General features: G+C 43.7%; 1 protein-coding gene across 6 annotated transcripts in view; it reads right to left on the reverse strand.

Annotated features, from left to right (window-relative positions):
• Positions 1 to 2,365: 2,365 nt before the first annotated feature.
• ENOX1 (ecto-NOX disulfide-thiol exchanger 1) overlaps positions 2,366 to 15,819 on the reverse strand; it is a 2,394,477-nt gene continuing 2,381,023 nt past the window's right edge. For all 6 annotated transcript variants that reach the window (XM_078657297.1, XM_078657294.1, XM_078657296.1 and 3 more), the window contains one exon: positions 2,366 to 4,192. In XM_078657297.1, coding sequence (XP_078513423.1) covers positions 4,061 to 4,192 — 132 coding nt within the window. In that variant the 3' untranslated portion in view covers positions 2,366 to 4,060. The remainder of the gene's footprint in view (positions 4,193 to 15,819) is intronic.

Below are 15,819 nucleotides of genomic sequence, written 5' to 3' on the forward strand. Positions count from 1 at the left end.
TCACATACGGTTGATTTTATTTCTCACACATGACTTCTTTCCAATTTTATTGATCACTTTTGGCGTGTCTCCCTTCGAGGCCCTTCCAGCCATTTTTCACATCCTCTTCCGTTTGCCTCGTTTACCCACTTTATTCGTAATCTACCCTAGCCATACATTTCTTCGTTTCATCCATATACTTGACAGTCCATTGACCACCACACTGTTAACTGTTTCAACATGGCCGCCAGACACGTTAGTCCTTTTTCGAGTCTCCATGTTCATATAAACAATCTTGACGCTAACGCATGCGCACCTCATAACACGATTGAGCTTCGAGCCTGGAGCAGATCGTCGGTGGTATCAACCAGTTATGAACTTTGCGGTAAGACAATCACTTTCCTCGTTAACTTATCGTTCACCTACAACGGTAGCACCAAACCACGCTGAATTTTATTTAACCGACTGTCACCCCACTCACGGAGCATCTCGGCATCCCAGTGATGCGGATTGTTTTTACCATTTGACGATATTGTCATTCACTTCACGCTCATCATGAGCTGTTTAATGCATTTAATTTACTGACCCCACGGGATTTAGGCACTTTGACGCACATGGTCCTTTCACCTTCAATCACTCTAGACCTGGCTCACTGATTATTAATTTTCTATCAAGACGCGCGCACATTGTTACCCCGCAGAAATCACCCACTCAGGTCGTTAATGGCACAAACTACTCCTCTTTTTAGCATGCACATTGTACTTTATTGTTTGGACACCTGAACAGTACACTACATTCTATACCTTTGCATTTTCCGATTGTATACATATCCCCTGCTGAAGGGCACGAGTCCCGATATGCATAGGGATGCATCAATCGCAATTTGAGTGTTCTTCAAATGAAGAGGCGATATTTACTTTTTGAAGACTGAATTTTGAAGATACATTATGAACGATATAATGAACTGATCTGTATGAACTTGCGCAATAAATGTATTATCATTTGGATCAAACAACGAAAGGTTATCGACTACATGATTTAATTCAATTGAAAACAGATTACAACCAGATACCATAGTAGAGATAGCATCTCTCAAGGAGTGCCACAGGGGCACAGTGTCGTTTGGTCGGCACTGCACCGTTGTTATTTCAATCTCCAAACCCCCTTGGGTCAGAGGGGATTTTACCCGTTGGCACCCAAAAAAGTTCACACAAATCAACACAGAGAAAACACCAAGACAATCTCGAAAAACACAAGGAGTGCCACACAACACATATCATTTCTCACTTTCTAAAAGTAGCATTTCTAAAACAGTAATTCTAAATCCAACTTTACCAGTAAGGAGGCTTTACCATTACCATTCCAAAGATATGAAACATGAAAAAGCTAATCCTCTCTCATCAGCAATTACAGCTTATAAGTGCATTAAGCAATGCCCACAGCCGGCCTATTACAGAGGTAGGCCTCACAGCAGTGAAAAACGAAATGGGCAGTTTGTCACTACTAGATGCCATACATAAAAGTACATGTCCTAACTTTTACTTACATAGCACCCTGCCCTTAGTGTTACTTAGGGCATTCCTTAGGGGTGACATATGTAGTAAAAGGGGAGCTTAAGCCTTGGCAATTAGTGTTAAATGCCAAGTTGAAGTGGCAGTAAACTTCAGACACAGGCACTGCAGTGGCAGGCCTGCAACATGTTTTAAAGGCTACTTCTGTGGGTAGTCATTATTACCCTAAATGAAGTTTTAGCTTTGGCTTGACAGTGCAACTGTCTCGTGACATTTTAACCTATACTAGTATTAATCCACAGTTCTCTGCTTCCACACATATACGTATCAATTCCCATGCTATCTGTTTGTAATGCTTCACATTACCATACATCAGCCAGACCTGTCGTCTTTGCCAATGTTTGTTATCAAATGCATGGAAAAAGTGTGTTGTTGTATTAACTATTTCATCTTACGCTTTCAAATTCTTCTCATGGTTCAATACTGTAGTAACGAGGTATGCAGCCAGGATGAAGCTTCATGGTAGATTTATTGAGACCAGTTACATGTAGATAAGTCGTAGAGATACAGCCCCACAAAGAACAGTCTGCCCGCTGGTCAGCCCATACTCCAACTGACACACTCAAGCATCCAGGCCCCCAAACATTCCATTCAAGACTCTCACGCCAACATTCCATGCATCACATTCACACTGGCTGAGCAGCTAGGGAGTAAGTAACCAGATAAATACAACACAGGATACTACAAACCCCCAGGAAGCATGTAGGATTCAAGCACGTATTAATGGCCCACTTCTTAAACAGATCACCAGCTGCCACAGGTAAACTTACCTTTTGTAAAAACAAACAGAAAAAAAACATCAGCAGATATTTAAATATTATGAAAAGAGTTATATTTATTTGAAAGCATATTTGTTAAAAAACAATCTGACTTCAACACAACAAAATCATTTAATGCACCATTTCAATATTTTACTTTTTAATGAAATATGATACCAGAGTTTCTTTGTATTTCTAAACTGGATGACAAGGGATCTGAAGAATAGGATCTAAAATTTGCGAAAATAAAAGTAATGTTTCTTCATACCACGAGGTTCTCCTCCATTGTGGCTATAATGAATAACGGAGAAGGATATGGTGATAAACATATGAATATGGCTGGTGAACATGCATATTCAAAGTCAGCAGTGCATCGAGAGCAGAAACTCAGCAGTTTGCATTGCTTATCTGGAAGGCAGCAGGGATATTTATTCATACATGAAGGCGAATGTTCCCTCAAAGAGAAAACGCAAATTACATCACGTTATTATGTTTTTTTCCATCCTGACAACAAGGTCTTTTCAGAGTTAAGGCACCAATAGGCTTCCAAAAACACCACAACATATGAAAATCTCAGATCAAGAGAGTCAGGTTTCGTCCTTGAGAAAAATGGAACAACAAGGCCCGGTTTAAAATTGGCAGGCAATGTCCCTATACAAAACGAAGAGATTAGAACTAAATAAAAACACACACCAATGTACAATTTACCTCCCCTAATCCCCCCCACCCTCCTGGCCAATCTTGTCAAAACATAGACAAAACACAATAGACATGCACGACAGGAAAATGCAAATTCGTACAACACAGAAAATACTTGTGTGACGATCTTTGTATGAATCTGTGAGATACACTGCACACCGCGAAGATCTTGGATTTCAGAGAGTCCAAAGCTTTGGTCTGAAAAGAAAGTCTATTCCTGTAATGTGGACTGTACCCTTTAGGCAGCACACTCCACCACTCTAAGTCATTATTGTCCATAACCAATAACATGACACAAATACCACTGTTTATAATATATGTAATTGCGGCCAAAACATCTACTGCCCTTTGCCTTTCACCTCTTTGAATCCTGGGATGTTATGGAAATAAATCAATGTTGATATACAGGACAAAGGAAATGGATAGTCCAGCAGGAGGTAATAGGCAGACAATAGCTAGTGGAATGAGGAAGGCGGCAATTCCACACTGATATGTGTGTCAACAATGTCAAGAAATGTTTCTTGTGAACACATAGCAAAGTGAGCCAATGTTCTATAAAGCCCATGCTTCTGTACTCAATATGGGAAATATAATATTAAATTATAGAGGTCTTACATGAGATGGGACCATTTTTGTCGTTCATACTTTGTTCTTAGGTTGTACCCCGATACTTATTGAAAATGCATATGTGAGCTAGAGTTGCATAACAGGGTTCTTTTGTAGCACAACATAAATGTCCATCAATGTTCTGCATTCAAGCTGAATTTGCCATATTCTGTTGTTTTGACCATTTCATGATCTGCCTCGTTAGATTATCAACAGTGCAACCTCTCATCGTGTGTAGAGAACACATCTCTCCGCCTTTTATAACAGGTTTCGGAAAAGTTTGTGTGCCTTCAACTCCACTCAATCCAGAACATCACAGATGTAACTTAAATCAGGCATGGGCAACACGAGTATGACCTTCCTTATTCTCAAACATTCAGTGGCCTTCATCCTTCAGATGCCATATGCTGGAATAGTTCATCATAAATGCTCTGTTGCTTTTCATTGTCAAGTAGATTTAATTCCGTCAAAGGCACAAAACTTCCATCTTTTTTCCAGAGTTGCTCCTACACCAGTAAACTCTTGCTTGAACATATGTGGCAGTCTTGTCAATAACGTTTCTATTTCATTTGAGGATATCTGAGGCAGAGAGACAAAGAGGGTAAACATATTACCACATTGTGCACGATGAGAGCAGAACCATTTGATGTTGAAATGGCAAATTAACATTATAATCTGAGCAAATATTATAATACCAAACAAACTTAGGTTCATTGAGAATATAGAGAAAGGATTCGCTGGAAACAGAACACGTGAAATCTTCTTTTGTTCAGATTAATTGATATTTTCTCCTGAGCAGGTAACACAAATGAGTATTAAATAGATCGCTGCTGCATCTAAAGCCACAATAACATTAAGGTTTTCCTGAAAGTAAAAAAGATTGCTAGCAAGGAGATACATACATATAAACTTGCGCCCTACCCATTCATAATTTGTGCAGCACTCTAATCCTGATAGGGAATTGTGTTGACTTAAACTGGAAGCTCCCTGTGTCGGGACAAAGCTAAACCTATCTCAAGAATGATAGTGAAACACTTGTCAGGGATTGCATTTATTCATTCCAGGTTGGCTTGGATGGAATTTTACCAATTCAAAGCTGTAATACTATGCCTGGTAAAAGGCTTTTTTTATTTTACAGCACAGTGTGGATGGCACTGTGTTAATCCTATGCAGTGGCGGATCTTCTGCTAAGCTGGAGAGCGTCGCCCCACTGCTATTTCAGCAGTGTAAAGTATAAAAACAAAATGATAATATTTTATTTTTTTATGCAGAAGTCGGGTGGGGCTGGACTTTGACAACAGAGCAGAGGAGGAGGGGTTTGCACTCCTCTAAGTGCACATGAAGGTTTGGCTTACCAAACTGCCATGCGCACTTGGCATGTTCTCCATTAGGCTGTGTTGCACAGCCCCGTGGAGAACATGCCAAGGCTCCCAGGCACTGCCTAAGCGTCCAAACAGGACCCTCAGATGAATCACATTGGCTGGGAGAGTCCGGAAGCACCTTCCAGCAGACCTTCTTTCCAGGACGGAGGAGAGACGTTCGTTTTGCGGGAGAGGCGGCACGGCATGGAAGGTAAGTTTATTTATTTATTGATCCTTCCCTCCACCCCTCCATTCTGATCCTATGCTTAAAGACTTCGTTGCAGACTTGGCAAATGGTATGTTTTCTGCATATAGATATAATTGTTGAATATGATGAAATGTTTGCTGACAGGCTTTTTGCCGTGGCCTGTTGATGCTGCTGCACGTAACTTTTAATATTTTTTGTCATTGATTACCTTTCTTTCTCTTTATGTCACTTTGCACTTGAACACTTTTGAGAGCACCCTTCATGCACTTTACAGAGCAACCGTGCCAATGATTGAAACAATATATGTATCATTCAATGAAGTGATATATATATATATTAAAATATAAAAAATCTCAATATGAGTGGAGTAATACCACGTTTTGTGTATTGCTATTATGTCCCGAGGTTGGGCACCATGGGACATAGCAACAGCCTGCCCTCAGGGGTGGTGGTCCCCAAGGCCGTAATTGGATCAAGGAAGGGGCTTGCGCGGCTCCCCTCCTCTGTTCATGGGCCACCACCAGGAGGTGATAATCCCCAGGGCAGTATATGACCCGGGAGGGTACCACGGAGCCCCCTCCCTGTACTATTTATTTTTTAAGCCCATGGGAGGTAGTAGTCCCCGAGGGGGTCTGTGGGGCTCCCTGCAAATTCTTTTTTTGCAACAGGGAGGTGGGGGTCCTTGTGAAATTCTTGAAAGCCAAGGAGAGGGTTCCACGCTGCCCCCCTCCATTGTTAACAACAAAGCGCCATGGAGGTGGTGGTCCCCGAGGCTTCTTGAAAGCCCAGGTAGAGGGTCTGCGCTGCCCCTTTCCATTATTTAAAACAAAGTCTTGGGGAGGTGCTGGTCCACGGGTCTCAATGAGCCTCAGAAGTGGGGTCTGTGTGCTACCATCCTTATTTTATAAAATGCCCACAGGACCTGGCCCATCCAGGGGCCCTTTTCAAAATGAGCGGAGAAGCCCGCTATTTCTTATGCAGCACATTTGAGATTTTGCTGCCAAAATTGGGACCCCTAGACCTAGTCTACAGGGTTGGGGTATTCATAACCTGCCCTTTTTTCTTGTTTTTGTGTGACTTTTGTGGACTTGGCTGAAGCCAAGTCCAAGATGTCTCCCAACACTTCCTGCTTGAAGTGTTGGCAGCCAATCAGAGCTCTGAGATATCTCTGCACAAGCTCGTTATTACTCGCAAAGTCGTTGCGGCCACAAATACACAAATTTAGATTTCCTTTAATTTCTCGACAACTACTGAATGGCTTTACAATAAATTACTGAAAGTATGATCTGTGTAAACAAATCTACCTTTCTGCCAAATTTGGTGTTATTTCATCCAGCAGTTCGGGTTGTATTCGTGTTCAAAACTCCTAAGAGAATTACCATGAGAAACGCCATTTTTTTTTAACCTCCCCTATTTCTCAGCCGCCACTTGATGGATCACCCCGAAACTTTCCATGCGCAACAAGAATCATGGCATATTTTTGTTGGAAAATTTCGGAAGGTTTCGTCAAACAGTGCCAAAGATATGATCAAGTCAAAAAACGCTATTCCCATGGAAACATGGGGGCCTATTATCAAGATAGGCGATAGAATTATCGCCGTTTTAGCGGCAGAAAACTGCAGCTAAAACAGCGATAATGGGCTTGATAATATGCTCTGTGGAATTCCAATTGAAGCCCATGTTAGATGTGAAGGACATCAACATGGGCTTCAATTGGAATTCCATAGAGCATATTATCAAGCCCATTATTGCTGTTTTACCAGAAGTTTTCTGACGCTAAAACGGCGATAATTTTATCGCCTGTCTTGATAATATGCCCCATGGTACTTACTATTAACTATGTTCCGGCGACCGCTAGTAGGTAATATATATCCTACAAACAACTGCGGTTTGTCAGCCTGCACCTAACTGCTGGTGGTGACTGGAAGGATACTACAGCTAGCGCCTTTAAAATGCAAAAAGAAACTGCCACAGTAAGAGAGAGCCTGCACTCAAAGACAGGAGAAAACTCCTGTTTTATTGAATCAGGCAACTCCGGACATCGATAAGAGAGATGAGTTTCGTATGTGCAACCGACTATATCAATCTGAATTGGTGCCATTTTGTATCACTTATTGTAGTGCAAAATACAATCAATATTTTTGATCAACATAAATTCCATTAGGTGCAGCTAACACATTTCAATTCGTTGGCAGCACCTATTGGGATTTATGTAATAAACATTTTTTTTTAACCAAATGTGGAAATGTAAGGTATTTTGTTTATGTTGATTGTATTTTCACAATAAAAATTGATACAAAATGGCGTGCCCCCTCCTTCTCCTAGCCATCAGAGGCCAGGGAGCCAAATTCATTAAATAAGAGGAGGGGGACCAAGCAGACCCCTCTGTGAGCCACGACAGGCCTGGGGGACTCACCCCGGGCCAAGATCATTGAATAAGGAGAGAGGGCTGAGTGGACCCCTCCCTGAGCCATGACAGGCCCTGGAGAGAACACCCTTGGGGCTGGAATGATTCATTGTTTAATCTCCCACCAACCAAGAGCAAACACAAAGTCTGCTCCTAGCCAACAGGAGCTTTGAAAATGCTCCCGCCAGTTGGGAGCAGAATTTTGATCTGTTTCCCTGCCCACACTGATGTACTGAAATATTGCCCCTGCGTGGAGGGAGCAATGCCAGCTCCTGCTACATCAGGTGAGCTGACTGTGGCTGTGGGGGCCTTGGGGCTCCCCTCGCAGCCCCCTACAAATGTATGGTGGGTGCCCTGCCTGAGGGGGCAACAGGGCAACCACCTTTATTAACACAGGCCCCAGGGAAGTGGTACCCGGGCCTTTAAAGGCTTGGGGAGGGGGCTGCTTGACCCCCTCGGCATTTCATTTTGAAAAGTTTCAGCCCCAGAGGATGGGGTACCCAGGGCTTAACAAGGCTTGAGGAGGGGGGCATACAGCCCCCATACCCTTTAAGTTAAAGAAAAGGGCCCTAGTAATGGGGTCCGTAGGGCCCAACGAGGGTGGGAAAGTTGGTTGCATGGCCCAACACACCTTTCAGTAGAAATGGCTCTGTGGGATGGTGTCCCCGAAGCCTAAGAAGGGTCAGGGAGGGGGACTACACAGCCCCCTCTTCTTTAATTAAAATAAACGGCCCTGCGAGATGGGGTCCCCAGGACCAAACATGGCTTGAGGAGGGGTGCCATGTAGCTGCCTCTCCTTTAATTTTTTTTAAAGAGATCTGGGGGATGAGGTTTCAAAAGGCTCAGGGAGAGGGGCTGCGCAGCCCACCGTACTTTATTTTAAGTAGCGGCCCTAGGGGTTGTAGTGCCCAGGGCCTAAAAGGCTCCGGGAGAGGCCGCCATGCAACTCCCTTCTGCTTTCATTAAATAAAAATGGCCTGGGGGGTGGGGTCCTCAGGACCTAACAAGGCCCCAGAGAGGGGGCCATGTGGCATTAATCTTTTAACAAGGACCCAGGGGGACGGGGTTTTCGGGCCTAAAAAGGCTTGGGGTGGGGGGCTTTACAGCCCCCCTCCCCTTTATTTTAAGTATTGGCTATAGGGTATGGGGTCCCCAGGGCTGAGAAAGACTAAGGGAGGAGTGCCACGTGACTCCCCTCTGCTTTCATTAAAAAAGGCCCTGGGGGATGGGGTCTCTAGGACCTAAGAAGGCTTAAGAAGGGGACCACGTGGCACCCTTCTCTTAATTTTTTTTAAAAGACTCCTGTGTGAATAGGTTTCCATGGCCTAACAAAGCTAGTGTACTGGGGGCTCGGCAGCCCCCCTCCCCTTTATTTTATATACCAGCCCCAGGGGATGGAGTACCCAGGGCCAGCAAGGCTCAGGGAGGGGGCGAAGATACCCCCTACACTTTCAATTTTTTTTAAATGGCCCTGGTGGATGTGGTCTCAGGTCCTAATATGGCCCGGGAGGGAGGCCACATGGCCCCCTCCTCTTTAAAAAATAAAAAGAACCTGGGGGATGGGGCTATAGGGCCTGTAAAACGTGAGAAGGGAGCTGTGTGTGGCGGGGCGTTGCTTTTATGTATGGTAATAAAATATTACTTTATGTTAAAAATTACAAGAAATGCACTGAAAAAAGGTTAAAGTAACGTTATAGTTAGGAGTGATGAAAAAATCTGGGTTCTGCTAAAAAAAAGATTCGAAATGTACTGAAAAAAAACAGAAATTAAAGTAACGTTATATTAGATCGAAATATAGTTAGAAGCACTAAATAGAACTTGCCCCCATTCCCAGTCATGTGCTGCTTATGACATCACTCATGGCATGTTCCATGACATCATTTATGACATCACTGAAGACATCTCAAATTACATCATTGATGACATCACTGAGGACATCATCCAAGCTTCATTTTCCTGCATATTTCTCTATACATTACTTTGACATTAGAGGCCTGACAGTAAGCACAAAATAGCTCAGGAAAATATGAGGCATCATTAGTGTCTTCACAGATACAACTACCTTAGGTGCAGAAAGCAAGCACGATGTGCAATACCATACACTTTACAGGTAGCATAGTTCACATTAACAATCAACCACAGATATTTGGGAAACCCTCATTAATTAGGGTGTTCAATCTGTATACAACTGCTCACAGAAAGCCTAGTATCTAAAAATAATGAATGTGGGTTCCAAAACAAATGCCCTTTAATGGACTGCTTTTATCTATATCACACCCCTGACACTCAGCAAACTTACATTTAGAAATGAAGTTGATATCAGTAGAGAACTGTAAATAGTGTTTACTCTATGGATTAGGCTTATTCTATACCATACTGTTTGCAAACAGTGATACCATTGTGACAAATACACCACGGAGTATTAAAAAGAATCTACTAAGAACAGTGACATGCAACAGATGTCAAAAAAGATACTATTAGCTAAAAATAACCAAGATCTGAAGGTGCTGGAGATCATAAAACCTGTACCCTTCATACAGTGGTGAAAACTATGTAGATAGCCCATCTTCTGAAGCAAAACAAGCACATGTACATAGGTTTGTACCTGGGGCAAATAGTGTTCTATGTTAAGTAGAAATTGTCATGGAGAGATGATTCTCTCTAATAACTCAAGGCTGCTTACAAAAATTGGTTTCTACCATGTAGAATCTTTCCCCTGTTAGAAACCTTTTCAGCAGAACTAAAAATCATGTGTAGAACATAATGAACGCAAGGCAACTGTAACCTGCACACAGAATTACACTTGAATGAAAACATATAGACATGTTCAATACCTCTGCACACCTATGGTGCATTAGGAGCACATTTGTTTTGTAAACACCTACACCCATTAGCTGGACCCAATCTGTCCAAAATTAGTTAGAGAAGTTATAGGATACTTACCCGCCACTATGTAAACTAAAAAACAAACTAACACACTAATTGGATGATGTCATCACTGATCTAATCTGTGATGTCATCAATGATGTAATTTCAGATGTGATCAGTGATGTCATAGACCATGTCCTGAGTGATGTCATATGTGAGGTCATAAGCAGTGCCTGGTGGAGCAAGTTACAGTTAGTGCTGCTAACTATAACTGGTACATTTTTGTGGTTTTGTTTAGTTCAAAACGTTAATGTTGTCAATGACAAATTCACCTAATATAACGTTACATTAACCTTTGCTTTTTACAGTAAATTTCCATGGTTTAAATAAACCAAAAAAAACCAGATCTTTTTATCACAGCTAACTATAACGTTACTTTAACCTTAGTTTTTTTCAGTGAATTTCTAGGTGTTTTTTAACATAAAGTAATATTTAATTAAGATACATAAATCCAACCTTCTGCCACGTTGACCTGCCGCTAAGCTCCCACATTTAGTCAACCCCACACAGCGCAAAGCCTTTGGCCATGTACAGGCGGAGGTTGGCCACAAGGCCTGTGGCCAACCACCATAAAGGCAGCCAACCCAAAAATGCACACGGCCTTTGGCCATGTGTGTCAGGGGGTTGGCCACAGGGCCTGGCCCTGAAGACCCCAACCTCCAAGGGTCTATTTATTTTAAAGCAGGGGTGCTGGGGGGCACCCTCCCTAAGCCTTATTAGGCCTTGGGAACCCCATGCCACCGGGCCTTTTTCTAAAAGGGGAGGGGACGGGTGGCTCCCCTACATGAGCCTCTTTACGCAGGGTCGTGTATGTTGTTAAGGGGAGAGGGCCTGTGCGCCCCCCTGTATGAGCTGTTATCGGCCCTGAGGCCCACATTCCCTGGGGCCACTTATTTAAATAAAGGGGTGTAAGTGTGGCCTCCATTCCATTAGCCTTGTTAGGCACTGGGGACCTCATCCCCCAGGTCAAGTCTTTTCAATAAAGGGGAGGGGGTGCATGTGGCCCCCCTCCCCGGGCCAATTTTAGACCTTGGGACCACTTTCCCTAGGGCCCTGCATGATTTTAGGGGGAGGGCTGCACACGACCCGCCCCATGCCAACTTTGGTCATGAGGACCCCATCCCGTAGTGCCCGGTGTGACTTTCAGGTGGAGTAGGCCACGCAGCCACCCTCCCTGGACTGATTTCAGCCCCTGGGACCCCATCCCTGTGATTTAGTGGGGGAGAGGGGGCATACAGCCACCCTCCCCATCCTATTTTGGCCCTGGGAACGCCATCTGGGGGACGGGGTTTGTTGCCCCACAACCCAGGCTGTTTTTGGCCCTGGGGACAATGTCCCCCAGGGCCAGGGAAGGGAACATGCAGCCCTCCTCCCGGGCCGATTTTGTTTCAGGGGGGACGCCATCCCCTGTGGCCCTCACAGGTAAAGGTGGGTGTGATGGTACCCATCCTGGGCACCCACCATACTCTTGTTAGCGGCTGCCGGGAAAGCCCCAAAGCCCCCATGTCCCAGCCAGCTCCCCGCATACAGCAGGAGCCGACATTGCTTCTGATCACAAGGAGCAGCTCCTAATGCTACTTCCTGCGAAATGTTGACCTGTTTCCCTGCCCGCTTCACTGCAGGCAGTGAAACAGATCAAAAGTCTGCTCCCAGCAGGCAGGAGCTTTTTACAAGGCTTCCGCCACTGGGAGAGGACTTTTGTTTGCTCCCGCTTTGTATGAGTTTTGAAAATGTCCCCCCAAGCGAGAGCAAACACAGGTTTGCCCTGCCTGTGCCCCTGCGAGTAGGGACGCTGCTATATCCTGGGGGTGCGATCCCAGGGACACCGCATCTGAGCCGGCCCCAGGGGCTGGGTTCCTCGGGTCTTTAATCGCTCGGAGGGGGCTGCATGGCCTCTTCCCATTTTGTGAAATTACAGCCCCAGGGGTGGGCTCTCCGGGGCCCTTGGAGACTTGGGGAGGTGGGGGCGCACAGTCCCCCTTCCCACTTAAACACATTACTCATGTTGCTGGCAGTCAATATGAGTGCTTGCTTCCATGGGAGTCTGACTCTTGTGTGAGCAGGATGGCTCAAGGGAGAAAAAGTTCCCTGTGTCAATCAGAATGCTCTCCTTTTAAATTGCCCCTCCCATAAGAGAGTCGCAAGACTCTCACGGACCCAACCGTCCAAATTCCATTTAGCAGTTTTTGCTGTAGCCTTGTCTAAAGAAGTATGGAAAATGCATGGGGATTTTGTGTTTTGGATATTCCTTTTATCTCGGCCCTTGCTAGACAGATCACCCCGAAACTTTCCAGGAAGGAATTGACGCGGGTGAAAAACGGGGCCAAAGTTATTAGCAAACTGAAAAACTCTCTTTCTATGGAAAAGAAGACTGAACTATAACTACATATAAACATCTAAAACTTTGAAAAATCATACTCTAGTTCCCTATATCAGATTTTTGTCATTTTGGTGTCTATTTGTGAAGTATTTTTTTTCTATTTTTATACGTTGGGCTACCATTCAGCTGTTTTGTTGCTGATAAATGCTTTACACATTTCTCTTGTCTGACTATTCTGTGCTTCAGCTATCATGGGTTGAGGTCATGTTTCCATTATTGAGACCCAACTGAACTTTGTCAGGAATAGGGGTGGGTGGAGCTCGTGGAGTTGCACTACACGTAACTATGCGGAGTTGCATAAAAACTCTGTGGAATTCCACAGAGTTCTGCTCTGCCCTACAAGACAACATTTTCAGCTGATAGCGCAAGGTCTGGTGATAAAGGTGCAGCTTTGGGTTATCAAACAGCAGCAGCTCATCTCATGCTGGCCTGCAACAGCAACCCAGAGCTCGCGCTAATGGAAGCAGGCCTGGAGTGCAATGAATTCCCTGATGGGCGAGAACGAGCCTCATGGAAACGACTGTCAATACGTGGACATCTCGGAGTCTTGTGACAATTCCTCTGATTGCCACAGCCAAGAACCCTCGGTGTGTGAAGAAGCAAAACTTGAGGGACTGGCTCACAGAATTTACAGTGGTGTAAAAAGAGGAAAATGCACAGTTACATTTGCAAAATATTGCTGCCTGTGTATACCAAATTTAAAACTTTTTAGTTTGGTAGATTTATCGATGTCAAAGCAAAGTATCGCAAAGCGGAACAAAGTCTTGCTAAAGCATTTGCTTTTGAGGGCAAAGCAATTTTTTGATGGAACCTAGTTGCCCTTAAAGTAGTTCAACTAGAGCATTGAGTTGCTTTGCATTCAATGGGTGCAGTACTTGGTAACCGGAGGGTGCCAGGTTCAGCACTCATATTCCGCTACGAAACCCTTTCAGTTTTCAGAGGTTGACAAAATGAATACCGATTAATGGAGCAACAGTAAACTATTGCCTGTGACACCAAGAGCACCACACAAATAATAGTATAATATCAATGAGCTCATTAAAAAGATTGTAACCCACGCCTCTGATTACCTCCTCTGACCTCCTTCCCTTCCACCACACCTTTGCATCTGCATGCAAGAATTGCATTGCTTGCCCTGCCTCTGAACCCTGATTTCTAATTTAAAGTTTATTTTGGTGAATGCGAGGTGGGAGGAGGGTAATTGCTGTAGTTGCATATGACATGCAACTGACTCGATCCCACCCCTCAGATCTTTCAAAAGTAGAATATGGTCCGAATATCCCTCTTATAGCATTATAAGTTATAAGCCATCCGACGTCCACCCACCTGCCTCAGCGCAGCGTGCAGCTTGTTCTTGTCCAGGTGGTGCAGGTTGCCAATGGATGGCTAGAGCACCGGTTTGGGGGGACAGGTTGGGAATGGATACCTCTTCTTCCAGAAGGTGAGAAACAGTAAGAGTTCCGAAGCCACCAGCAGATAGAGCATGGTCACAGTGCAGCCTCCTTCATCGCATACAGTACAGCCTCCCTGACTGAGCTCAAGCACACACAGTGCTTTTGAGCGAGGACTGCAGTCTTCCCTTCCCCTCACCCCGGCAGCAGGTACATGCTTGGTAACAAAACATAGATACAAAGATGTACTTGTCTCGACAAATCATGTTCCTTTGCTGTGCTTTTAATTGATTGGCTCTTTTCTGTTACAGTGTGACTAATTAGCAGCCAAGTTTAGTGGTCCTGGGATGGTGCTGGTGAACTCTGCTACATGGAAGAGGGAGATGGATTGTTTACCAAGCAGAGTGCAGAGTGGCTAAAACTTAGCAAGCACCACCAGCAGATAGGGGTTCACCGACCACGCCTAGTCAGGGATAGTGCTATTATTACTTTAGGAGGGCTACCATTTATTTAAACTAATATTACATTTTCTTATAGTATTCAAGGTAAATGATTACCATACTTTAACAGGTGGGGATGGCATTTTAATTCTCTAATGTCTTAACCCTTCTCACCTCAGTTTTATGTCGTATAACAAAATATATTGCACGCCTTTGCCCAAACAGCTTCAATGTGTATATATTTGTGCTACCACCCCCTCCTGCCATCCTCTTTTCAGGAACTGTGAGCCCTTAGTTACATTTTATCTTTTTGTTCAGAATCCTGTAATATGGATTAATTAATTGACCTATCCAGATACTTCTCAAGCATCATCTAACCTTCTGTCTCTTCAGGTACACCATACATCTCACATTCTGTCTTCTGGACCTGTTCTCTGTGCCTTCATTCTTTCTTTTAAACTTTGAAATCACCTTTTTATTTACTAACTTTCATTCATGACATTTATCCTATAGTAACACATTTTATTTCTTCTCTTTGCATGCACTGCATAAGGTATTGCAACTTCAGATCAAAGTTCCCAACATCAGTCTTTTTCCATCTAAATATTATTTGACCGACGCACAGATTCAAGTATTTACATGAGCTTGTGTGTCATTTCCAGCTTCCCCTTTTATTATTTTTCCTGCTTTATTCCTAAAAGATACCTCGCATCTCTTGTTGTTTTTCAAATCTGGCTGAACGACTTCTAACGATCTAGCTAGTTCTGAGGAGATTGGCTAAATTCTAGCTCTAATTCTATCGAGATCTGAAACTCTGATGAAAAAATGTCAGGACAGTAGTTTGCTCTTCTACAGGGACATTTCTGGATAATGTGTTTTCTCATTGAGGGGTGGTAGAGCTTCTCTGCCAATATTTGAAAGTGAATGGTAATTCTGTTACAATGTGGTATTGCAAAGGTCTCTTTTCTTTGCTTTTAAATGGCACATGTTTACCTAACGTCAACTGAACTATGTACTTTTATGTTATTTTCTGTCCAACCCCCATCTCTCTGCTTGTAAGTCTCAATTAATCAATCATTTGTAAAGCGCAA

Source organism: Lissotriton helveticus, chromosome 8 (assembly GCF_964261635.1).
Source record: "Lissotriton helveticus chromosome 8, aLisHel1.1, whole genome shotgun sequence".
NCBI lineage: Eukaryota > Metazoa > Chordata > Amphibia > Caudata > Salamandridae > Lissotriton > Lissotriton helveticus.